The sequence below is a fragment of the Carassius auratus genome, chromosome 30, assembly GCF_003368295.1.
Source record: "Carassius auratus strain Wakin chromosome 30, ASM336829v1, whole genome shotgun sequence".
Classification (NCBI taxonomy): domain Eukaryota; kingdom Metazoa; phylum Chordata; class Actinopteri; order Cypriniformes; family Cyprinidae; genus Carassius; species Carassius auratus.
This window is the reverse complement of record NC_039272.1, coordinates 22,240,840-22,267,397: the sequence shown is the minus strand read 5'-3', so window position 1 is coordinate 22,267,397 and position 26,558 is coordinate 22,240,840. Positions and strand designations below refer to the sequence as shown.

The following is a 26,558-nucleotide window of genomic DNA, read 5'->3' as shown; positions in this document are numbered from 1 at the left end:
CAATATATTTTTGTGTGTGCATTCTTGTACGCAAGCACAAAGGAATAATAACGGACTTTTATTTTGAAATCGCAACGATCGGTCAGCAGGTATTACTGTCAGCTGACAACACCGGTTAAGTGTATAAAGCGTTTTTCCTCGCGATGCTGAAAAACAAAGCCGTTGATACTTCTCTGGCTGAACTTGTATATGTTTTGTCAGTTGTAATGTATGACATAACTGCACAGTTTGTCGGTGGCGATTATCTATGAAGTGTTTGATTATTTGATTATCGTTTGCGAGAGGAGACACTATGGATGATTATGAGGAGACCAGACCACTGTTGGTCAACGATGAGCAGACAGACGAGGACAGAGCACAGCAGAACTCTTATCTGGAGTAAGTGTGACTTTATGGTCACTTTTATGCAACTAATAATAGTATTTAAATGCTACTCCATGGCGCTTCAAAGAACATGGTACATATCCACAAAATCCATGGTACTATTCCTGTGTGTGTGTGAGATCACATTCTTGGCACTGAAAATGTTATTCACTCCGTGATTTGTTTAAAGTCAACGAAGAATCAATACGTTTTGACAACAGAATGAGTTGACAGTGACTTAACATACAGTGTTCCTTTACTCATGGAAAACCTGTTTAACAAGAATGGAACCTTATTCATAGTTGATCTGTGTGCAACTACTTTTGCTCGACAGTAAAGTTAAGAATGGGAAGCTGTACCTTGCCACATTCGCAGCAGTTCTGGGACCCCTGAGTTTCGGGTTTGTCCTGGGTTACAGCTCTCCTGCCATACCTGAACTCCGCATAATCCAAGACCCAAGACTGCAGCTCAGCAAAGACGAAGCTTCCTGGTTTGGGGTATGTGAATGCTTTGGATCCTGTTTATTATTTATTTTTCAAAGAAGTGCTTATCATTTTTACAATGCCATTCATGTCTGAGTTGGAGGATGTTTAAATACCAAAATTCAGATAGTTAGCCAATGAATAAAGAGTTTAGCAAAGATGCTGATGTCAAAGGAACAACATTATGATTTTCTGTCTTAAAGTCTGTGGTGACCATTGGTGCAGCTCTTGGGGGTCTCCTTGGAGGATGGATTGTCGAGAAGATTGGACGAAAATTGAGCCTTATGTTTTGTGCATTACCCTTCATTTGTGGGTTTACCATCATTATCGCTGCTCAGAACCACTGGATGTTATATGTGGGCAGAGTGCTCACTGGTCTGGCCAGTGGAGTCACTTCTCTTGTTGTACCTGTAAGTATTACCAGTGTATTCCTTTTCTCTATAGTGGAACTGATTTTTAACAATAAATTTTAAACCGTTAGACCTACTGTGAGCAGTGAGGTTGTATTTGCTTTTGTTAAAACCATCAGGCTGCATTATTCAAATGTATTTTTTTTAATATTCATGTTTAACAGCAAAATTAAATATACAATACAATAAATATTGTTATTGAAATTATGTGAACCATGTTTTTAACCAAATTTTGGAAATTTAATTCAATCAAACATTATCCATTTGACTTTGCTCTCCATTTCTACAGCTCTACATCTCTGAAACGGCTCATGAGCGTGTTCGGGGAACCATGGGCTCGTGCGTGCAACTTATGGTTGTAATAGGCATTATGGGAGCCTATATAGCAGGTATTAGCCCTCATTTTAAACTTGTGACTGAATTGTGACAAGTTATGACACTTGAGTGCCTTTGAGAGTAAACACTGCTCTCAGTTAGCTGTATGAAATGTTTGTTAATGTTTAATCAAAGGACACTTTTCAGTCTTCTTTATTACAGTGAGATCTTACACGTACTGCATACGGTCTCTTTTCCAATGCAACCCTGCACTCCAGTACTTCATTTGTTCTTATAAACAAATAGACTCAGATTTGTGTGAATGCCTCCCTAACTTGTGCTGGCGAGCATCCTTATGAAAGACTTTCAGTATTGCATTAATGGCTAGGTCAAATTAGCTCAGGAATGTCCCTCTTAGACATACACAGAGACTGCATTGTGCATTGCTCTATCTGGGCAGTGTTTACATGAAGAGTATAAAAACCTGACCCATTCTGTGTGATCAGTAGTAGTATACTGTATACCTTAAAAGTACCTCCAGTAATTTATAGTAGTATTTATACAATACCATGAGGGTGAGTAAATGATCAATTTTGTGGCAAACGATCACTTTAAATAATGCAATATTTCTTTTTCAAGGTTTGTTCCTGGACTGGCGATGGTTAGCAATTGCATCCTCTATCCCTCCCACACTAATGCTGGTGTTTATGTGCTTCATGCCGGAGACTCCACGATTCCTGCTCTCCCAAGGGAAAAGGAGGGAGGCAGAGGAGGCCCTGCGCTTCTTCAGGGGTCCTGATGCCCCAGCAGAGTGGGAGTGTGCTAAAATAGAAGAGGCCTACAAAAATGAAGTTAGACATCACAAATTTCTCATTTCACATCTCAAAGTTCAAAGGTCTCAATTTTAATATTACATGTTGAGCTGCAGTTCAAGACAACATGAAATTTCTAATATAACATTTTTTGAGTGAACTGGATATGCAATGATGAAACATAGTTCACAAAAAAATGATAATTCTGTCATCATTTACTCCGCTTCATGTTGTTCCAAATCCATTACTCTTTTCATTCTTTTTTTGAAACACAAATCAATATTTTTTAAGATGATTTATGTCCCTCCAATGAAAGTCTGTTCCAAAGAAAATGCTTCAAAATCCACATGATTTGAGAGACATGATCACTTTATATGAGAAATACATTTAATTTATGCTTTTATTTATATATGAACTTCTATATTCTTCAAGAATAGTAGATTGAAGCGCAGCCATTCTTGCTTGACAAACAAACATTATTCGTTCTTGTGGACAATGTTAATATGTTGGGGATAAAATTATATATTCATAGTATAAAATGTCTCTTCAGAAGACTTGGATTTAATCGCTTAGTTCATATAGATTTCTTTATAAGTCTTTACATCTTTTTGAAGCTTACATTTTTTGGTTGTGTGGACTTTCAGTGGAGAAACTTAAATCTGGAGCAAAAAGTCTTGGAACAACATGAGGGTGAGTGAATGATGACAGAATTTAGATTTTTGGGTGAACTATCTCAAATTCTATCCTATTGGAACTGAATTGAATGATTAAATGTGGGTGTTACCAACCAGAGTTTAAGCTTTATATATATATATATATATATATATATATATATATATATATATATATATATATATATATATATATAATATTTAATTCTATGTGCAAATGTATACAAGTCACTAAGGTTGACATTTGATTACAGGAGCAAAGCTTCAGCCTGGCGGATCTAAAGGACCCTGGTGTCTTTAAGCCTTTAGGCATAGGCATTATGATGATGCTTCTCCAGCAGTTAACCGGCATTAATGCCATCATGTTTTACGCAGAGACAATCTTCGAGCAGGCCCATTTCAAAGTGAGTTTTGTTGAAGTTCATTCATTCATTCAGCTTCATTTATGCTAAATGTACATTGTAATGTTCTTTATTTTCCACCACAGAGCAGCGATGTGGCCACTGTTATTGTTGCAGCCACACAGGTGGTCTTCACTGCAATTGCTGCTGCTATCATGGACAGAGCTGGGCGAAAAATTCTCCTCATCTTGTCTGGTAGCAACATTATTAATAAACTGATATATTTGCACAGTTACACTTTACTTAAAGCCTTTATGTATAATGCATTATAAAAGTAGTTCTAATGCATTAATTATGCCTTGTAATGCACCTTATAATGCATTGTACAATCTAATGAATAATTGTTACCACGGTTAAAACATTAACATTTATCAATTCATTGTTACGCTATGCATTTTAAATTTGGTTATAATTATTTACGACAAGATATAAGGTATTACAATGCACATTATGAACACATTTTAACGCATTATTCCCATTTATAATGCATTATGCATAAAGGCTTTAATTAAAGTGTTATCATTTGCACTACTGTTTTTGGAAAAAAATTAAATGGATTGTCCTTAATTTTGCATCCCCCCCCACAAGGTGTCACCATGTGTGTTAGTGAAGCAGTGTTTGGAGTATATTTCATGTTGACTGTGAATCATAACAACTCCTCACTGACGAGTGTACTAACAGACACCCAGAGTTCTCTGGCAGAGCAGCCTCCTACAGACCTGGCCTGGCTGGCTGTGGGAAGCATGGGCCTTTTCATTGCAGGTTAGATGAAATGTATTTCACTTGAACTTACCATAGAACAAGAAGTATTTAGCAACTGTATTAGGATTTCCTGCTGTATGTGGTCGTAACATTTATTTAAATAGCACTTTTTACAATACAGATTGTTTAAAAGCAGCTTTGCAGTAATACACAGGAAAATAAGGGTTAATTAATTATGAAACAACATCAGTTTCAGTTAAAGCAGCACTACAGAAGACAATATCGTCACTATTCAACTCAATTTAGTTCAGTGTTGATTCAGTTCAGTTCAATAACTTTTAATGTTGCAAAGTTCAGTAATTATGAAACTAGTTCAACTCTGCTAAAATGGTTCTACAGAAGATAATAGTGTCATAGTCCAAATCAATTTAGTTCAAATATAAAGAACCATAAAGATAAAATGTTCAGTTTATTCTTGCTTAAAACCACATACATGGTAAGATTTAATCGACATGTAAGGTGGCTACCTGCAATTAATTTTGTTTGTACTCCCCATTTAGGAACAAGTTCATATGAAACAGTTGATGAAATAATAGAATTGTAATCAGAATTTATGTCCATCCAGAAACCAATTATTTTACAGATGCAGATTGACTTAAAGATAAAGCAAAATATACAGTGATGTCTAGTTTTCACTATGTTGATGTACTTGAGGAATTGTCCAGTTCCTGTTTTTGGTGAAATATCAAGTTCAGTTATGAAACTGTAAATGGTACAGGGCAGGCTGATTGGCCACATCATTTCTGCATTTCTGATTCTGCAGCCAATGTCCAACATTTAAATAATCTGGTTCACTGTAAACTGGTTCCCTCTGAAACTCTCCACCTCCCCCAGCTCCACCTGTCTAGATCTGCTATCAGATTCATGCAGCATATCTTTTATGTTCACAGCAGTGTGCCTTTTTATTTCTTGGCAGTAGCAAGCTCTGCAGCAATAGCAGCAACATATTTCACAGATTTATTCCACCAAGACCAAATACATTATCATTATCATATCGATTAACATGCTAAAACTATTCCAAAAATATGCATAAAAGGGTCAGTAAATGGACTGCAGATTATCATAAATATGTGTTAATCAGGTTTTGCTCTTGGTTGGGGTCCTACTCCTTGGCTGGTGATGTCCGAGATTTTCCCTACCCGAGTGAGGGGATTGGGCAGCGCTCTGTGTGTGCTTACCAACTGGACCTGTGCCTTCATTGTCACCAAGACCTTCCAGAACCTCATGGTAAGCTGATGGTCATGTATTTTCTCCAGAAACTTTCTAAGTTTAATAAAATGATCTAATGTAGGACCAATAATGTTTCTTTTTAGGATGCTATAACCAGCGCAGGGACATTCTGGATGTTCTCTGCACTCTGTGCTCTCAATGTCATCTTCACTGCTATTTTTGTCCCTGAGACCAAAGGCAAAACTCTGGAGGAGATTCAAGCCCGTTTTAAGGGGGCTTATCAGCGCTAGACAAGGGTTTCCTTCATGACAATACCAACATTTTAAAAAAACTAGCTGCATTGATAATATGATGTGCAAAATAATGTAAAAGTTCTCAGACCAAATATGTGTGATATATTCTTAATGTGATTTATCATTGAATTAGCACAAATAGTGGCTGATGTGACATGGTTTCAGGCAGTGTTCACATTTTTTTTTTTTTTTTTATATGACTGTTGTTTTGAATTTAAAATGCATGGTTACTAAACTTTATTGTTTGCTTTCATTCAGAAAGTAGGCAAAATTAAACTGAAGTCTCAAAGCTGAAGTCATATGTTGAAATGTGGTACTGAGTCAGTATAGTATTACACATTGTTTTGTAATATTGACAGGGATGATTAATTATGTGCCAAATGAAGTGATATACCAAATACAAGTTTATTAAAGATGAATTATGTAAAACTGTTTTTCTAATATGCTAATGACTAGGGCTTCAGATAAAATGATGAACTATCCCAACATTCTAAATATATATCACATGACTTATTTTTCATAATAAATTACTTTTATCAAAATGTGTGCCATCTGTTACTAGATAATGGTTATAAATAATATAAATCGCTAGCTGCTGTATTAAATTTCAAATTCTCTTCACTGGAAATGAAATCTAGCAACATGCAGAAGTTAAGTGGACAAGCACAGCAGAGAATGAGAAGCAACTGAGCAAGTATGGCAGGGAGGATAAGACCAAAGGCAACAATGAGTATAGGGATATTTTATGGTGATTTTACTTAAACTGGCTGAAAAATCATGAATTCAATCATTATTAATGATTTAATGGTTTATCCATTTTTACCAATAGGCGGCAGAAGCAAAACTAAGCTTCTAAGCTATTATCATTTGTAATTTCATTATTAATGGTTTATCACTTATGAAGTTAATCAACTTGAATTCCAAACTTTTTGGCAACATAGTCTGAAGATGATCTGAGTCAATTTTAATAAAAATCAGACAAACCGTCTTGAGCGATTTTTAAAAAATAAGTTTTTTTTTTTTTTTTATATAATTACACATTTTAGATTTTTCAATCTTGGTGTCCGTTTGATGCATGAGACCAGGTATCAGAGGGAAATTGTGCTTCTAAATCACACAGTTCATCAAACAGGAATTGTGTGCACTCAAAAAGAATGAGTTCTCAGGTGTGTAGATGCAAAAAATGCAGAGCAAGGCCAAGGGGACGCGAGGACTGGGATTGGGAACCAATGCGCTTGGGTGTTCGCAAGCATTCTTGTAGCTTCATAAAATTACGGATGAACCACTGATGACACAAAGACTTTTTCAGATATTCTTACTGCGTTTCTGTGCCTTGACAGTGGTAAATCCTTTGCTCTCTATGGCGGGTCAGAAAGCTCTCAGATTTCATTAAAAATAAAAAAAATAAACTTAATTTGTGTTCCGAAAATGTTCAAAGGTCTTACAAATTTGGAGGGTGAGTAATTATTTACAGAATTTTCATTTTTGGGTAAAATATCCCTTTAATCTTGACACTGTCCCCTATCTGTGTCGGAAATGTTCAAATTTCATAATTTTTCTGCAAGCGATTCTGTGGGCTGCAATTATAGGCTCATCCATAGTGGAAGAATAATAATAAGAACACCAACATTGGCTGCGATAGCCTCGTGGACAGTGAGACGCCATTGTTGGAAGAGTTCAGTGCATCTTTTGAAGCATGTGTATGAAGTTAGAATGAACTGCTTGAGAAAGTGGCCAATGAGAGACTATTATCAGGTCTCTCCAGAGGTATTCAGTCATTATATAATCTCTGTTTAATTTAACTCTTCAGGCTTAGGTGAAAACTAGAGTAATGGTGATTTTTGTAGAGAATGGTGTCGTGACGTTTGTGTTAGGCCACTTTAAGTCAAAGTCCAGGGTCATCTTACCCTCACAGTCTGTAGAGGAAAATATCTAGCAGAATTGTTCAAAGATTGTTTTAAAAACCGTAATGTGGAAAGTTTCACATGTGCAGTATCTTTAACTGTCTGTTTTTGTCTGTAATGACACACCAGTGGAATGTCTGACAAATGTGTTTTGTAATCATTTTGATTCTCTGTATATTATACCTTAAGGAATATATTTAATCAGTCTTCTGTATTTTCAAGTCAGATTCTCTAGCATATGAAAATGTTACTGTTTTAAAAGTCTGTATTGCTGGTCTGTGGTTAACTGTCTGGTTAACTGATAGTACACACTTGGATTGTGTATTAGGGGCCGGGCTTCTGCCCTTTACAAACATTCCCTTGTTGTTGGCAAATATAAACCCAACAGTTTCCCCATTGCTTCTCTGATATGCCATTAGTTTTGTGTTCCTCACTTTTCCATACAACATAAGAGGTGTTGGAATTTTCAGCATGACTCCGGCATTAGTGATCTTGTTTTGTGTGTTTATGGGGACACATGGTTTCAACACACAGCTTGTTATTGAACCTCAGCCCAACTTTGATGTGGAGAAAGTGAGTATGAGTTCTCAGTTGTTTGGGTTGTGCTTTAATAGATTTTGGGGGTAAGTAGTTTAAGCATTGAATGAATGTTTTTGATTTAACAGCAGAGGCGTTTCAAGTGAATCTGTATGCTTATATAGCATTTGTTCAAAAGTTCAAATTCAAAAGCAAACAGTGAAGAGGCGGACATCAGTGTCTCACATCACCATAGTTTACTTAAACAACAGATCATGGTTCATCCATGTTTATTTCTACACTGAGAATCAAAGTTTTTCAGTATTAAACGTATGCAGCGATCTTAAAACTATTCATAATTCCTGCTTTAATTGATAATACGAATAAGCTGTTTTCACAGAAAGAACAAAAGAAAGGTTAAGTTACATGTGTCAGCTTTTATTAAAACATGTATTATAGTTCATGTTAGCTCAGGTCCATTAAATAATATTGGCAGATTTTAACAGAGTTTTCAATGTTAGTTCATGGTTAACTTATTTTAATTAACCATGAACATAGTTAACAATGTTAGTTTGTAGTTAACTAATGTTCACAAATTGTGGAATGACTGCAGATTATTTTTCAAACCACTGTATTTTTGTATTTTTTTTTCTCAATAACAGTAATTAACAAAACAGAACCCTTGGGGGCCATTAGTAAATTTCTAACCATCTTTACTTCATTTACTGTCAGTTCACAGGTGAATGGTACCGAATTGGAGTTGCAGATGAGTCACCGTTTTTTGCAATGATCAAAAACCATCTGAAGGTTTCTAAAGGCCTTCTAGTATCAGATACCAATGGAAATCTGAATCTGACCATGTGGAGCATAAGGTTCAGAATTCTGGATAGGATATTGTTCCATATTTACTTTATCACACCAACTCGAATAACAAAAGGGGGAACGTATTGTGATGGGGAAATACATTTAACCAAAATATTTGCACTCTGTGCTAACAGTCTGTATATATTTGACCTAACAGACCATATGGATGCTCCGTCAGTGTTTATTCATATGAGAAGACAGATGTTCCTGGAGAATTCACTTACTTCAGCAAAAGTAAGCTCTCATTTCCTCTCTCAAACATCTTTGTGATCATTTCTTATCAAATTTTGTCTTTATTCACACTAAGAACTGTGTAAAATGTGAGATTTGACATTAGCAAATGTCAAAAACTTTCAAATACATTTAAGTCCATTGCACTATTTCATCAGACCTGCAAGAAAAATAAGAGATTACTTCTCAGTTATTATATACAAAATATTAAGTAGAATATAGTGCAAACTGCAAACAGAACCGAATTCACATACACTGAAAAAAAGTGGTATCCTGTGATTTTTACCTTAACAAATGTGGGATATACTTAGTATATACTTAATCATTAACTTAAATTTTACTATAAGCACCTTTTATGACAGGTAGACAAACATAAACAGATCAGATCAATCCCTTAACTTTAAATTAATAACATGAAATGTCTGACTTTTTGTCATTTTAAGGGCACAAGATAACAAAAGACATCACCATAGTGGAGACCAATTACACTGATTATAGTTTGGTCCTTAAATACAAGAACATACACAAAGAATACACTCAAGTAGCTCTTTACGGTAAGTCTACACTGATAAATTATATGACTTGTTTGACATTATTAATAAAGCATACTAATTTGTCAGAAACATTCTAGGACGGTCATCCATACAAAGGCCAGAATTAATAGAGAAGTTCAGATCTTTTGCTTTATCTCTGGGTTTTTCTGACGAGGCCATTGCCATTCCAGCAGATGTTGGTAAGTTTGCATATGATATAATGAACAAAAACTGTGTATGTCAGACTGCCACACTGCAAAAGAGCAGGAATAAACTGCACTTAAGCTAATGTTTAATGTTTAAATGACCTTAAATAGGGCCCTTGAAGTTTGCTGAATAAACAAAACCCCATGCACACACAGAACAAGCGCATGAATAGTTTACCCAAAAATGAAAACTTCTGATATTTACTCACCCTCAGGCCATACAAGATTTAGATGAGTGGCTTAATTTATTGGAAATTTAGCATTGCATCGCTTGTTCACCAGTTGATCCTCTGAAGTGAACGGGTGCCATCAGAATGAGCGTCAAAACATATGATAAAAACTTTCTCATGAAAGTAATCCACATGATTTAAGTCCATCAATTGACATCTTGTGAAGTGACTGCATGTTCTGCACTCTGATGGCACCCATTCACTGCAGAGGATCCATTGGTGAGCAAGTGATGTAATGCTACATTTCTTTAAATCTGTTCCAATGAAGAAACAACCTCCTATATATTAAGTGACCTATTTTTGGGTTGTTGATTTAAATTTGTACATTATACAACTATATGTAAATACACAGATGTTTTTTCATGCATTTGTTCATTTTTATGTTTTTTTTAGATCCCTGCCCTATTCTAGAACAAAGGTATGTATTTATTACTTCATCTTCCATATGAGAGGCTGAGGTTAGCTGTCCGTATTGCAATAATTTAACCTTTCCACCATTATTATTAAGAAATAAAATATTGGTAATTTATATATAACCTTTGTATAAGGACCCTCGACCACAAAACCAGTCTTAAGTCACTGGGGTATATTTTTAGCAATTTTACCAAAAAAACATTGTATGGGTCAAAATTATCGATTTTTATTTTGTGCCATAAAACATTAGGATATTAAGTAAAGATCATGTTCCATGAAGATATTTAGTAAATTCCTACCATAAATATATCAAAACTTAGCCTAATTTTTGCTCCCTCAAATTCCAGATTTTCAAATAGTTGTATGCCAAATATTATCTGGTCCTAATAACCATACATCAATTGAAAGCTTATTCAGCTTTCAGATGATGTATAATTAAAACAATTTACACTTAAGATTGGTTTTGTTGTCCAGGGTCGCATATATAAGAAAACCTTTTTGTCTTACTGGGATACACAATGGTTGACCCTTCTGTGTTTCCCTATCGGAGAGTAACACTCGTTGCATCGTCGTTTTGACAACTTGTATGGGGAAACTCCTGTCTACTCTGTTACTGAAGCCTGATTTGTTAATGTTTGTGTAGATGCACAAACCAATGCCACTTGAGCCCGCCAGAAGGGGTGGAGCTTACTTCTATGTAAGACGGCCCAGAGTGCCATTTCATTTTCATGCCATTTGAAAGGGGGGTATTGCAAGCTCCTCCCGCCGGAAGAGGCAGTGGCTGCACACCTTTTTCCGCCAACAAGCTGCGGCCTGAAGACTGCAGTGCATCCTTCTAAGCCATGCAGAATGACGTCTGCCCTCCCCAACAGGGATTATGCAGTGGCTGGCCAGGCTGGCTCAGCCCTGCATATAATGTCTGTACTGCAAGTGTTTCAGTCCGAACTTCTCAGTGACATGAAGTCTGGCCGGGATCAGGGCACCCTTAATGGAGTTTCATGGAAAGATGGTGGGCTCTGACCAATTGACCTATCGGTAAGGCCCACCCCCCTTAGTTACTGTTCCTCCCTTGGACAAACAAACAGTGTTGCTCACTATCTCACAATGACAGGTGTCAGTGTGAAAACCTTGTCCCACAATGTTTTTGCTAAATTTTGGACACAGAAGGGCCACCATTCAAGTGGGAATTAAATATTCCATGGAGGGATATATAAAACATTTTTAATAAATAAAGCATAGGCTTTTTTACTTACAGTACACTCTACATGATGTGAGAACAGTTCACTATTTAGGTTAAATATAGCATTGACTGACTAACTTTAACGTTAGCTGGTTTTAGCCAGAGATACCTTGCTGAAATGCAAGATGGAGAAACACCATCAAACTGATGAAAGCTTCTGATCTTCCAATGTTTCTTCAATGCGCTGGAAATTACAGATGTCCCAGTTACATTCCCCTTGCAACTGATACTCAACTGCCATTGGCTCATCTGCCTTCAAGGGGAATGGCTTACTGAAGACGTCTGAATCAGGCTCTCATGCAATGGCCATTCATAATGTTAACTTTGAAACAGATCCTCGTGCCAATACAGCCTGAGGACTGGCTTCTGTATGTGGATCAGTGGATACTTTCATATCCAAATAGCACCCCGTCACAGACTGTTCTTTTGAGAGAGTAGCCTACCAGTACAAGCTCCTTCCATTTGGACTGTCCCTGGCCCCCGGCACTTTTACGAAGTGCGTAGATGCAGCTCTTTCCCCTTTGAGACAGATGGGAATCCACATACTGAACTACCTCGATGACAAGCTAGTTCTAGCTGACTCAGAACAGCGATTGATTGCTCACAAGTCGTTGTTGCTTAACCACCTAGAACGTCTTGGATTGAAAATCAACCCAGCCAAATGTTTTCTGATTCCCAGACAATGAGCATCTTTTCTGGGAACATGCGGCCCCTTCAATATTGGCTAAAAGCCTGCATTCCATCTCATGCCTGACGCCTGGGCCGCACTTATGTGAAGGTAACCCATCGCTGCCTCAAAGCTGTGGTCCCTTGGACAATTCCTCGCCTGGTTCAATTAGGCGCACAGTTGGGAATGATCTCCAGAAGGAAGGTGTTCTCGATAGATGCCTCCAGCTCAGGGTTGGCCAGCTCTGTCGCCCTGCTACCCCAGGTTATCAGGCAAGTCAAGGATACAAAATGCTCTCTCCTCCTCATCACCCCTCTCTGGAGAAACCAAGTCTGGTTTCTTGAGATGATCCAGCTGCTGTCTGTAGCACCATGGCTGATACCACTGAGGAAAGACGTTATCTCACCAGTGCAGGTTATGATTTGGGATCCCCAGCTGGAACTTTGGATCCTTCATGTGCTTGACGGAAGCCAAGCCAGCTTCTAATGAGAGGTACTAATAACCTTTTAGAGAATAGATCTTGGTCTGTGAAGCACCTCTACACTCTTAAGTGGTCAGTCTTCAGTCACTGGTGTTCAGCACAAAGTCAGGATCCGATTTCATGTGACATGTCCCACATGCTGACTTTTCTACAGGAGCTGTTGGATAAGGGGCGCACCCCATCCACGTTCAAAGTCTATGTGGCAGCCATCACGGCAAATCATTCTCTCGAGGCTGGCCAGACTTTTGGCAGAAACAACTTATGTCAAGTAGACCTCAGAATGTTCTCGGGTCTCTTCATGGTTCAGACTTATGGATCCCTTGCTGAATGTTCCTGGCTGAGCTCGCGGAGCATGCTTAGATCTGCATCTTCTTATAGCACAGCATTACTGGATGTGTTCCCTATACAATTTGTCAAAACTGCAACAAGAGTTACCTGTCGATAGAGAACACTTGTGACAACTTGCTCCAGTCTCTAAATTGCTAAAACCCATGGGTCTATGTGACTTTGTTGTTGTAAAACCCATAAAAAGCCTTGTTTTATCAAATCTAAAGTATATACATCACTGTTCATTCACCTGCAGGAATACGGCAGAATTCAGAGAGGAGAAATCTTCACAATCTCCTAATCAATCAGCCTTTGGCACTGAGAATCTTTCCAAAGTGTGACAGGATGTTTTTATTCAGTAACTCACTATAACTTCAAACTAACTGTATACTTTCGACATCTTTCAGCCAGCCATGGATTCAGACCTTGGGTTACATATATTCTGTTTTGTTACACATTTGGGGAACAGTGTCTGTTTTAACGCAAACGACCACTGGAGAAATGCAACATTAAACATCGTCAATGTAACGCAGTTTGTACTACGGTCGTAAAGCCAGCAGGTGGCGCAGTTGTAACAGGACACAATCAGCCAACATCTCATAATCTGGAGTTCCACCTGACATAAAAAATGCTACCAATAATGATATATGTCTCAAATGTATGACTGTGGTTGTCTAATGTTTACAGAACAATTGTGTCAAATCCTTGTGATCATTTTACAACGACTTTCATAATGAGTAATGAAAATTAATTTGTTGTTGTTGTTGTTGTTGTTTTCAATTAAACAATACATATAGCCTTATTTTTAAATGTCATTATTTTACATGTTGCAAAACAATTAAGCAAATTATACATTTGTGTTTATATATAACTACACTACTATTCAAAGTTTTAGACTGTAAGCTCAATGAGGCTAAATTTATTTGTAATGTTGGGGGATATAATTCAAATTTAAAATAAAATTAAAATAATTTTTTGTATTAAAACAACTCTTTTCTATTTAAATATTTTAAAATGTAATTTATTCCTGTGATTTCAAAGCTGAATTTTTAGCATCATTTGAGTCACATGACCCTTCAGAAATCATTCTAATATTCTGATTTGCTGCGCAAAAAAAACAAAAAACAAAAAAAAAACATTATTATTATTACTATGTTGAAAACAGCTGAGAAAGTTCAGAAGAACAGCATTTATCTGAAATATAACTCTTTTGTAACATTATAAATGCCTTCATCATCACTTTTGACAAATTTAAAGCATTGATTTCTATAATTTTTAAATAAAATAAATAATCATACATTTTAATCATACATTTTATTATATTTTAAATGATTTAAAACTTCTTGCTGCAAAATAGGTAAAAACTAGTGGTTTGAAAGATAGAAATGGCTGGTTAATCAGTATTTTGGGCCTGCACTGTGATCCTTAAATCATTGTCATTATCATAATGAATTCTTATTCTAAATACACCTGACAAGATGGTAGATGTAGATTTTGGTAGAATGACATTTTTTGGGTAAAAATGTGTGATAGCCATTATTTATTTATTTATTTCAGAAAATAAATTCATTAAGTGACAAATCCTAATGTACAAACAATTAAAGCTATACTAAACTTTTGTTGTTTTAATGCTTGAAACCCAAATTTAGTTTTTGACCTATATGCCACCAAATTGGACAAAAAAAAATGTCCCTGCACAATTAAACAAAGTCCATTATGTCTGTGGTGGGTCAAAAATGAAATGAAAAGTGTCCTGCTCATGTCACATCATATTTATTTTATTTTATTTTATTTACCTATTTTACAGCGTTGCACATTTAAACCAATCCCACATGATTCTGCTGATGGTGATGTTGGTTAACATTGTATCATATCATATTGTAAAATGAAGCCAATTAATCAGTCATTCAATTAGCAAATCATTCAATCAATCAGTTATGTTTCCTGAAAAGCATTCCTCCACTATCATCACTTATCAGTGACAAGTGATGGGTGGTTTAGTTGGGCCATTGGTCTGTCACCATAAACCCCTCTTTGGGGTCCCTTTCTACTCCTTCCTCCCCTTTCCATGTCCCACCCCCACTCTTCACTTTCACCCAATTACCCCCTCCCTCCCCTTCATACTGCTCTCCAACCCCTTTTACGGAGTGCCATTATCCTGCGGTGGGTGAAGGGAAGAGGGGGATAACAATGAAGATAAAGAAAGCATGCGGTTAGAGGCTTGTGAATGGCTCCATTCAGCAAAGCCAGCCAAACAGAAAAGCAGCTCTGCTCCACCAAACCCAGAAGTTTCACTTAGTATAACTGGGTCTTTATCCTCTATAATTACTCGCTAGCATATACATATGTACACACATGAACAAGCAGGCGCGGTTACTGTAGCTCACACATGCAACAAACCATACAGTATCACTAAATGGTTAATGTCGTAGTGCGACGGATGTTCATTTAATGTCATTATAATAATATAATTTAACATTTCACACCATTTATATAGAGCAAAATACTAAAATTTTCCTCTGCTGTAAACTTTTTATCACTTCTATAACACTTCAAGAGATAGTTTAGCCAATTCTTTAATCATTTTCTATCTATCATGTACTTCCAAACATGAATGAACGCAAAAAGAAGTATTTCGATAAATTTCTCAGTTTCCATTGAGGAAAAAATTTGGGTTTTAAATGATATGAGGGCAATAAAAGATAATCTTTTTTGAGTGAACCGTTCCTTTAAAACCGAGCAATAAATCCTAATTTGTTAAAGCCTTATTCATGAATTTAAAATCCTGATATTTTCTTTTGAAGAATAGCCTATTTCTGAAAATTGTATGACCCTAAATCTGTCCCGGAAGTTCAAAATATTGCTGTCACTTGACAAGAAGGGTTACATTTTTGCGTAAACTATTTTTTTAAGGGCGCATAACCTCAAAACAGTCTCAAAACTGCATTGAGAGGCTGAAATGCATTTGTGTCTAAGCAGAATCTTTGATATTAAATGATATTTGTGATTTTACAGTTATACTTTTCTCACCAAATCACTTGTAAGGAGTGTATATTCGACTAACGCTGCAAAGCACTCAGGCAGACATATTTCTGCATGGTTTAAAGTTACTTAAATGAAACATTTTTGTCTGGGGTGCTGTTCATGAAATTTATCGCTTCACTCATGGCCTCTCCGCCTGTTACCTCACAGATGTGTAACCCCATCCGAGTGTGTCTGCACTTATTAATCAAAACGAAACACACAGACGCACACACTCACGCACACACAAACGCACACACACCCATGCACACACACACTGGGGCTGAGCTGTGTGTCAGTATTTGGAGAAAGGAGGCTCCATATGGGCAATTTTGCATCTCTTTTCTGTGCTGGCAGCCAGGCAGATGTCACATGGTCTAACAGGTCACCGTGCACAGACATAAGACGAATAGCTGTGCAGTACAGACTGCATGGGGCCCCTCAGCCGTCTGCCAGAGTCCCCCAGTTTACCCCACTCCCCACCACATACATACTATACACATGCATATTACATGCTAGTTTTGTTATCATTTACCACTTCATAGTTCCAATATTAGCCAATATTAACACAATATTTTATATTATACAGGCGATCCTGTTTTTCACTCTTATTGTATTTTGTATTGTTTGTGAGTGCATTATAAAAATGCAAACAAGGTCTTGTAGCCAAATAATTTAAATAGAATGGGCTTATCTCAATATATAATAGATACATAGTCATAAAAAGGTATTTCAGCTACACTTTCAAATGTCAAACAGTGTCACTTAATCCTTAAATATTTTTTATATTAATGATATATAATGCAGATTTGCAGATTTCCTCTCAGACCTTCTAGTTACAGTTGATAAGGCGCTAATCATGGGAGATTTTAATATTCACGTTGATAATGCAAATGATACATTAGGACTTGCGTTTACTGACCTAATAAACTCCTTTGGAGTCAAGCAAAATGTCACCGGGCCCACTCATCGTTTTAATCATACACTAGATTTAATTATATCGCATGGAATCGATCTTACTGCTATAGATATTGTACCTCAAAGTGATGATATTACAGACCATTTCCTTGTATCGTGCATGCTGCGTATAACTGATATTAACTATATGTCGCAGCGATACCGTCTGGGCAGAACTATTGTTCCAGCCACCAAAGAAAGATTCGCAAATAACCTGCCTGATCTATCTCAACTGCTAATTGTACCCAAAAATACACACGAATTAGACGAAATTACTGACAACATGGGCACTATTTTCTCTAATACATTAGAAGCTGTTGCCCCAATCAAATTGAAAAAAGTTAGAGAAAAACGTACTGTACCATGGTATAACAGTAATACTCACTCTCTCAAGAAATTAACTCGTAGTCTTGAACGCAAATGGAGAAAAACTAACTTAGAAGTTTTTAGGATTGCATGGAAAAACAGTATGTCCAGCTATAGACAGGCTCTAAAAACTGCTAGGGCAGAGCATATACACAAACTCATTGAAAATAACCAAAACAATCCAAGGTTTTTATTTAGCACAGTGGCTAAGTTAACAAATTACCAGATGCCACCTGATTCAAATATTCCACCAACGTTAAACAGTAATGACTTCATGAATTTCTTCACTGATAAAATAGATAACATTAGAAATACAATAGCGAATGTAGATTCTACAGCGTCTAACACTTCAGTTTCATCCATCGCACCCAAAGATAAACTGCAGTGCTTTACAACCATAGGACAGGAAGAGCTAAATAAACTTATCACTGTATCTAAACCAACAACATGTTTATTAGATCCTGTACCCATTAAATTACTGAAAGAGCTGTTACCTGTAGCCGAAGAACCGCTTCTCAATATCATAAACTCGTCGTTAACTTTAGGACACGTCCCAAAACCATTCAAGCTGGCGGTTATCAAGCCTCTTATTAAGAAACCAAAACTAGATCCTAGTGTACTGGCAAATTATAGGCCTATTTCAAATCTTCCATTTATTGTCATGATTCTGCCCTCGTGTCCTTGATTTTTCCTAGTCTTGAGGCAGGATCATGACAGACCCGTGTTTTGTGTACAAGCGCATGGCCTTGTCTTTGGGCCATGTGCTTGTGTTGTCTCGTTCCCTTGCCCCGCCCCCCTTGTTAACCTAGTCGTGTCTTGATTGTCCTATCTGTAACACCTGTCGTGTCTTGATTAGTACCCCTATTTAGATCTCCTAGTGTGCTCTGTCTGGCGTCGGTTCATTGTCATTGTGATTGTACCTGTGATTGTGATTGTTCCACCCTGTGATTGTTCCTTAAGAAGTGTTTGTATTACCGTGAGTGTTTGTTTATAGATAGTATTTAGAGTCCTTGTTTATCTTGTTAGTCCAGTCCTGTTTTAGTTATTTAGTCTTTACCTTGCTCCGTGTTTTCCCCCTCGTGGGTTTTGTTTTCCCCTTTTTGTAATAAACCCTTTGTTTGAGAATCCCTGTCTGCACCTGAGTTCCTCCCTTACCAAGATCCTGACATTTATGTCTAAAATTTTAGAGAAAGTTGTGTCTGCTCAATTGAGCACCTTCCTGCATAAAAATGATCTGTATGAAGAATTTCAGTCAGGTTTTAGGCCCCACCATAGCACAGAAACTGCACTTGTTAAAATTACAAATGACCTGCTCCTTGCGTCAGACCAAGGCTGCATCTCATTTCTAGTCTTACTTGATCTTAGTGCTGCGTTCGACACCATAGATCATGACATACTCATAGATCGATTACAAAACTATACAGGTATTCAAGGGCAGGCTCTAAGATGGTTTAGATCCTACCTGTCCGATCGCTACCATTTTGTTTACTTAAATGGGGAGTCATCTCATTTATCATCAGTAAAATATGGAGTGCCACAAGGATCCGTCCTAGGTCCCCTTCTATTTTCAATATATATGTTGCCCCTTGGTAATATTATTAGAAAATACGGAATTAGCTTCCACTGTTATGCTGATGATACTCAGCTATATATCTCAACGAGACCAGATGAAACTTCCCAATTATCTAAGCTAACAGAGTGTGTTAAAAATGTAAAAGATTGGATGACACACAATTTTCTCCAATTAAATTCGGATAAGACAGAGATACTAATTATTGGACCAAAAAACACTACACAGAATCTTGTAGATTACAATCTGCAACTAGACGGATGTACTGTTACTTCCTCTACAGTCAGAAATCTGGGTGTTATATTAGACCGCAATTTGTCTTTTGAAAATCATATTTCCAATGTTACAAAAACTGCATTCTTCCATCTTAGAAACATTGCCAAGCTACGAAACATGTTATCTGTTTCTGATGCAGAAAAGCTAGTTCATGCATTCATGACCTCTAGACTGGACTATTGTAATGCACTTCTAGGTGGTTGTCCTGCTTCGTCAATAAACAAGCTACAGGTAGTCCAAAATGCAGCAGCTAGAGTCCTTACCAGGTCAAGAAAATATGATCATATTACCCCAATTTTACAGTCTCTGCACTGGCTACCTATTAAGTTCCGTATCAGTTACAAATTATCATTACTTACCTATAAGGCCCTAAATGGTTTAGCTCCAGCGTACCTAACTAGCCTTCTACCACGTTACAACCCATCACGCACCCTAAGGTCACAAAATGCTGGACTTTTGGTCGTTCCTAGGATAGCAAAGTCCACTAAAGGAGGTAGAGCTTTCTCACATTTGGCTCCAAAACTCTGGAATAGCCTTCCTGATAATGTTCGGGGTTCAGACACACTCTCTCTGTTTAAATCTAGATTAAAAACACATCTCTTTCACCAAGCATTCGAATAATGTATCTTTTTAATTGTGAGTGTAGTTGCATCTGTTCAAAGGTTATTCATTAACTTGGGTTAAACTAATTTTACTTTGTTGGATCAGCAGCTATGCTAATGATGTCTGTATTTTGTTTCTATGTTTTGCCGTAACTAGGATTTATACAAGCTCCAGTCTGGATCCAGAACACCTGAGAAGAGATGATGCTGACCCTCAGAGGACCTCAGATGATGCTAACCCTGAATCAACAAACAGAACTAACAATTATTGCTAAATGTGTGACTGAATCATATAATAACTTAATTAATAATATTGATAGTTCATCGTCTAGCTGACTACGTCTTGTATTATTATTATTTTTATTTTTTCTAAAATCCTGTCAAATGTGCACAAACTACTAGCTACTACTAAATATTGTAGAAACATAATTTTCTGTAAAGTTGCTTTGTAACGATTTATTTTGTAAAAAGCGCTATACAAATAAACTTGAATTGAATTGAATATATAATGAAAGAAAATGGCTCTGAAAAAAGTTAGTTTTGAGAAAAGTCTTGCTTGGTTGCTTGAAAACACCACTTGCTTTCATTATCCAATGCGATAAAATCTCTCTATGAATCACCGCTGTCTATGCAATTCAAGCACAGAGTTAAAAAATGCACACAACTGCACATTGAGGCAAACACGCATGCAAGTGCGTGCACATAAACACCCAGCTTTCTCAGGCCTGAAGGGCTGGATCAGGGTTACTTTACACACCTTTGAACATCCCTTTCCAGGGCATGGTGTGAAATGGATTTGAATGAGAAAGAGGAGGTCAGGAGAGGAGGTGTGGAGGCTAGGGGAGGGAAAGGACGAAGAGAACAGGGTGGGAAACCGACAGGAGGGAAGAAGAAAAGGAGGTAGACGTATTTTCCATTTGTAAAAAAAAAAAAAAAAAAAAAAAAAAACAGGGCCACCGGTTATTGAGTTGCATGAGAAGGATCTCCTTTTCTCTTTTTGTGCTCTCCAGCCTTCTCCCTTGCTTGTCCCCTCTCTCATTACCATAGCAGCTGCAGAGCTGTGCGTGTGTGTGTGTGTGTGTGTAAAGGGAGGGGGTTCAGGTCGGGCAGTGTGACTTAGGCAGGGGCTCCCATCAATGGTGGGCCGTCTGGGGAATGAATAGAGGCGCACAGAGTTGAACTGAACGAACAAAAGAGAAGAGGAGAGAAGAATGGACGAGTGAATTGGGCGGCTTGTCACTGCGAGCTAGAGCACACAAAATGGAGTGAAATAGTGAAAGAAAGTTAAAAGGAGCAGAGGGCATGCAAGGATTGGCCTGGCCACCTGTCTCTCTCACTATCTGTCTTTTGCCCCTTCTGTCAATGGAGAGACTAAAAGTTGGAAGCATGAGAGTGTGATTTGGGCAGAAAAATGCACTGTAAACAGTACGTATTTTAGTGCACAAAACACACTTTTACTTTTTCATAAACAACTGTTATATGCGCAAGTTATTCTTTTGTCTCACTGAATGAGAACACCGAATCAAAACAAAAGAAAAGAAACTGTTGTATGACTTAGCTTGAATATAAGAATATAAACAAAATCACAAGTGGTTGCATTGTTACCCTTAAGTATCCTTAGACAATGATGGTAAGAGTTTGAGAACTGATATAACAAATGTAAACAAGCTTTTTTTAATTCAGTGTTGTGAAGAAAACGTGGCAAATCTTTACGCATGACCCCCTATAACCAGCAATTAGCATACATCGACCCAGATAAATCAGCTTTAACAGTATTTTTATATTTAGTAACTGTCCCCTGCGCTTTAGGTTGCTTGCATGATTGGACTTGGCAATGTTGTTGCATTTAGCATTAGCTGCATCAGCTTCATAATGGAAGTAATTCAATCAGTTGGTATCATACTTTAGCTTATGTTAGCCATCTGTAAAAGCTACTGAGACACAGACATGTACAAATGTGCAACTTGTTTGTGGAACTGACATTTTCAAGTTCAAGATAAAGCTGAAATGGCTAGTTGATAGCTATTGACTTGAAAACAAAAATGCTGTGTATGTCAATGGCTATCAGCAATTGTTTGCTTCGCAAAATATCTTCTTTTGTGCTCAACAGAAGAAAGAAACTTACACAGGTTTGGAACAACTTGAGGGCGAGTAAATGATGACATATTTCTCATTCATGACCTTGTGAAAGACATGCACTTTAACATACTTTTAAAAATATTACTTATTACATGAAAAAAAGAAGTACTTCAAAATAATATATTTCTGGTTATGGAAACTTAATAACACATTATTTAATTTTCAAACAAAATTAAATTTAAATATTTTAACCTTAAATGTAATATCAAATCCCATTTCAAATGCAAAAAAGGTGTAATGAACACTTTACATGTCCTGTGGTATGTTAGTCAGCACATTAAAATGAGTGCGCTTCTTTGATACATGTCAAAAGATTAAAACATTTACTTAAAATGTATTTGTAAAACTTTACTGAAAATTGAATTTATTTGAATTTGAAAAAAAATAATTAGCATTATTTCAAAAAGTGTACTATTTAAAAGTTTATCTTTAGTGTGTTAAAAAAAAATGATAGTCACGAAAGTTTGCTCTATGTGAATATAAATGTATTTTAATTTCATGTATATTAAGCTACCTTTAAGTAAAGTTATACTAAAGTTATAATATACTGATAAGATTTGAGGTACTCCAAGTGCACATTCAATACAGTTAAGCACACATTAATGTTTGTATTAAAGGTTAACGTAGACTTGTTTTAACTAGTTTGTTTCTTTGCAGCCAAACTGGTGTTTACTAAGGAGCTAACTGCTAATTACATGCTACAGCTAGCATCTCCTCAAGGCTATGTATACACATGTGGAACATATTTTTTCTGTAAATTACGTAACTCTGTGAGACTTATATCTATAAAGACACTTGTCTAAGCTATACTGCACCCCTATATGTGTTTTCACAGTCTGTTAGTCACAACCTCTTGTGTTTCTTGGAAATATTGAGCAACCCTATAGCTCTACAACTGAGGCACAGGAAGAGGTAAAGGCTAACTCAAGAAACAATAACATTCAAGTTAAATTCTCACACAAAGTCTATGCATTACACAACTAATTTTCTTAAAACCACAGAATTTAATATCTAAAATGCCTTTGTACAAAAAGTACAAAATACAGCAAGAAATATATTTAAGATATGACATTATGACATTATTCGAAAAACATAAACAAACTGCTAAACAGATATAAAAACACAACAAAATAACAATTCACAAAAGACAAAAACATTATGAGAGGCCTTTTCCCAAACTTCTCTTAGAAGAAAATAATATTTCAAAAGTTGGTCCAAAAAAAAAAATCACAGTCGTTTGACTTTTATCTCAATCAAAGAAGTTACTTTTACTTTATGTCATAAATGTTATGGCATTATCAAGTAAAGACTTGTGCATTGTGCAACTTCTTGTTACACTGGTTTTAACATGTAGCATCCCCCTTAAAAGAGGAGGATGGGACTTCAGAAAGGAAGTGCTCCAAGATTTTTCTGGTAACTTTACTTGTATGTTCTCCCATTATGTCAAAAGGATGCCCAGTGACACTGTCATATTTGACCATAGTTGTTATAGTCCAGAATATGTTTGACATTACTTATGGAAGGACATTCAAGCAGAGTTTGTTACATAATTACACATACAGTAATTCAGTAGGCATATAAAAGCCTTTGCAAAGAATGAGTGAAAACCACCCTGGAGCTTCCATAGAATAAGAAATGTTTTTCTATTTAGAAAAATAGTATCTTTAAAAGTTGGCATGATGCCAACAACTCATAAAACAGCCATCAGTGCAATATTTAAAACATTCTCAAGTATAAGTGATGCATATTTCTATACTGGCTTTGAAGCATTTCAAACGTCACAACATATTTAAACCTTACCACATCTTGCCTGAGTTGACAAGGGGTTTAAGAAGACAAGGCCAATGTGCTTTAGGATCCAGTGCAGTCTTTACACTGATCTATGGATTTTCTCAACCTCTGAATTACAAAAGCGGCTTGAAACATGGCTTGAAATGTATGGATCAGCAAAAAAAAAAAAAAAAGGCTTTAGTGTCAGGTACTCATTTCACATAGGAACTCCATAATAAAGTACTGATTATGACACAACAGACAATGTCAAAATACAACCCTATTTGGTAGTGTCTGGGCAAGAAAGTGTTTGCGTGGATATTTGAGGTGAGAGATATTGAATGGTTAATTATGAAACTAAACTTGATGACCAACATTGCAATGTCACCATCATAATGCATTACAGCTGAGGTATCGGACATCAGTCCCTGTTTTAGACAATATGCAGAGAGAATGTGTACATAATGCAATTCTGTACAGGAATATTTATGTCAGTCCAGTCAGTGTGCAAATTATTTATTGGGGGGGGGGGTCGACTTTTTTGAAGAACTATATATATATATATGTTCTTAAAAACGTTGTTTGAAATAAATGTAAAAATAATATGCCTGCGTACTTCCAAGACCACCGTTGGGGTTCTTTTGGGGCGGTAAAGCGTTAATTAAATAGTCAGACCCCCCATTATTCGCACCCTGAGACTAGTCATCCAGTAGGACCACCTAGCATCATCTTTTTTTACTTTGAAACGACTGTTCAATGTGTCGTAATCTCAAATAAATCTATAAATAACACATCAATCGTTTTCATCATGCATCCAAAGTTGGCAAACCACATCCATGACATTGTACCAACCCAACATTATCAAACATAGCCTTTTGGATTCGAATGCTGTGCCTATCGATATCAAATCAATTTCCTAAATCCATTAAATCACAAACAAGCTGTCTTTTACTTTGGCACAATGTGGTCAAATGTATGATAGGCTTAAGGGTACAGCGTCAGATTCATTGATTGCCTCAGAGCGCGCTTGATGAGTACTTCGCCCGTGTGATGAGGTAAAGAACGATGTCTTGATGTCCACCAAACGCTGCTATGTGCAGGGCGCTCCATCCATCTCTGTTGGCCAGACGGATGTCTGCTCCGAACTTCACCAGTAGCTTTACTAACTCCAGGTTGCCATCGATCACGGACTGATGAAGCGCCGTCTGTCCCTCGGGTCCGAAAGAATTCACGTTAAATTCACAGTTTGTCATGTTTTGCAAGAGAGAATGAAGTTCCTTAGTATTGCCCTTCCTGAGCGCTTCCTGAAATACTCTTTGACGCGCAGAGCAAGACACGTCCGCCTGACTCATGATTTCAACAGGTAGAAGCTCGAGTTTCTGGCAGAAGATAATGAGCCAGATCTTCGTCCAAATTCCGAAATGAATGAGCTAACGTTCACTTACGGAAGGTGAACATTAAAAGACCAAGCCCCAAGGTATTTACAATTCCCCCAGTTTATGCGTTCTGCTGTAGACGCTCGCTATTATTCAAACATATCAAACAGTCCTTAAAGAGCTGAGAACTTCAGTATGCCATACTCCAATGCTCTGTTCCTAAAGGAGAAATGTGCAAAATGTTATTTAATCTTTGCAAATGCAAAAATTCAGGGGAGATTATATTGCAATCAACACAATAAACGTGTGTTTGAGGGCTTTACCTAGGTGGTTCCCACGAGCGGTTGTTGAATGGCCTCCAGCTCCGCGCGCGCTGTGTCCTGACTGTAAGCTCCGTGATAGCTGACCGACTAGATTCCGCCTATTGAGGCTCATTTGAATAACAATAACCCGTCACGAAGTTCGTCGTTTTGGGGCGGAGACTGCGTTCGTTTCATAAGTCTGCTTTTTAGCAGACTACAGTGGAGTGTTCTTATATAGGCTAGCACAAAAGGTGAAATGTAGGGGAAAATAATTCAACAACAAAAGTGCTAAAAGTCTTTGGAGTCCGTGATTCATTTGTTTTCAATTGGGCATTGTGTTGCAACTAGTAACACTACAATATAGCCTATATGTTTGAATTTTACTCTTTAATTAAATAAATAAATATGATACAGTCTTTATTGTCAACCCTACTGTCATAGTCAACTTCATTTTTTTTTTATAAATTAAAAAAAGAAAAGTTAGCCTGATATCAATTTATTGCAGTTTACAACCACTCTATCTATCTATCTATCTATCTATCTATCTATCTATCTATCTATCTATCTATCTATCTATCTATCTATCTATCTATCTATCTATCTGTCTGTCTGTCTGTCTGTCTGTCTGTCTGTCTGTCTGTCTGTCTGTCTGTCTGTCTGTCTGTCCATCGGTCTGTTTGTCTGTCTGTCTGTCTGTCTGTCCATAATCCCTCCCAGTGTCCCAGAAGTTCACACTCCTAAACATTTGTCTATCAGCAATCCATTTGGTAAAGATACATTACCAAATGGGGGAACAACTTGCCCGGCACTTCTCCTGACTGCAGGTTCTCATTTTCAGTGGTAAAACAATGTCCTTAGGCAACATGGGAACTACTGCTGTTTTTGTA

At 36.9% G+C, this 26,558-nt stretch overlaps 3 protein-coding genes across 4 annotated transcripts; 2 read left to right on the top strand and 1 right to left on the bottom strand.

Annotated features, from left to right (window-relative positions):
• The first annotated feature begins 87 nt into the window (after positions 1–87).
• slc2a8 (solute carrier family 2 member 8) lies at positions 88–6,108 on the top strand. Its single transcript, XM_026212196.1, has 10 exons — positions 88–378; positions 698–860; positions 1,049–1,255; positions 1,545–1,644; positions 2,210–2,421; positions 3,308–3,457; positions 3,541–3,649; positions 4,043–4,216; positions 5,298–5,443; positions 5,530–6,108. Exons 1-10 carry the CDS (start codon positions 293–295, stop codon positions 5,674–5,676), a joined length of 1,494 nt encoding a protein of 497 aa, XP_026067981.1. The 5' UTR covers positions 88–292; the 3' UTR covers positions 5,677–6,108.
• A 1,853-nt stretch (positions 6,109–7,961) lies between these two features.
• Positions 7,962–14,089, top strand: lcn15 (lipocalin 15). 2 transcript variants are annotated; one of them, XM_026212197.1, is made up of 7 exons: positions 7,962–8,156; positions 8,832–8,971; positions 9,121–9,197; positions 9,638–9,748; positions 9,826–9,927; positions 10,557–10,581; positions 13,700–14,089. In XM_026212197.1, exons 1-7 carry the CDS (start codon positions 8,055–8,057, stop codon positions 13,803–13,805), a joined length of 663 nt encoding a protein of 220 aa, XP_026067982.1. In that variant the 5' UTR covers positions 7,962–8,054; the 3' UTR covers positions 13,806–14,089. The 2 variants fall into 2 exon arrangements, with proteins under 2 accessions (XP_026067982.1, XP_026067983.1); XM_026212198.1 differs by lacking the exon at positions 13,700–14,089 and adding an exon at positions 13,549–13,639 and having other exon boundaries at positions 7,963–8,156.
• A 9,118-nt stretch (positions 14,090–23,207) lies between these two features.
• Positions 23,208–25,845, bottom strand: nrarpb (NOTCH regulated ankyrin repeat protein b). Its single transcript, XM_026212195.1, has 2 exons — positions 25,693–25,845; positions 23,208–25,588 (listed from the first exon to the last, which is right to left on the bottom strand). Exon 2 carries the CDS (start codon positions 25,343–25,345, stop codon positions 25,010–25,012), a length of 336 nt encoding a protein of 111 aa, XP_026067980.1. The 5' UTR covers positions 25,346–25,588; positions 25,693–25,845; the 3' UTR covers positions 23,208–25,009.
• Between the last annotated feature and the right edge of the window lie 713 nt (positions 25,846–26,558).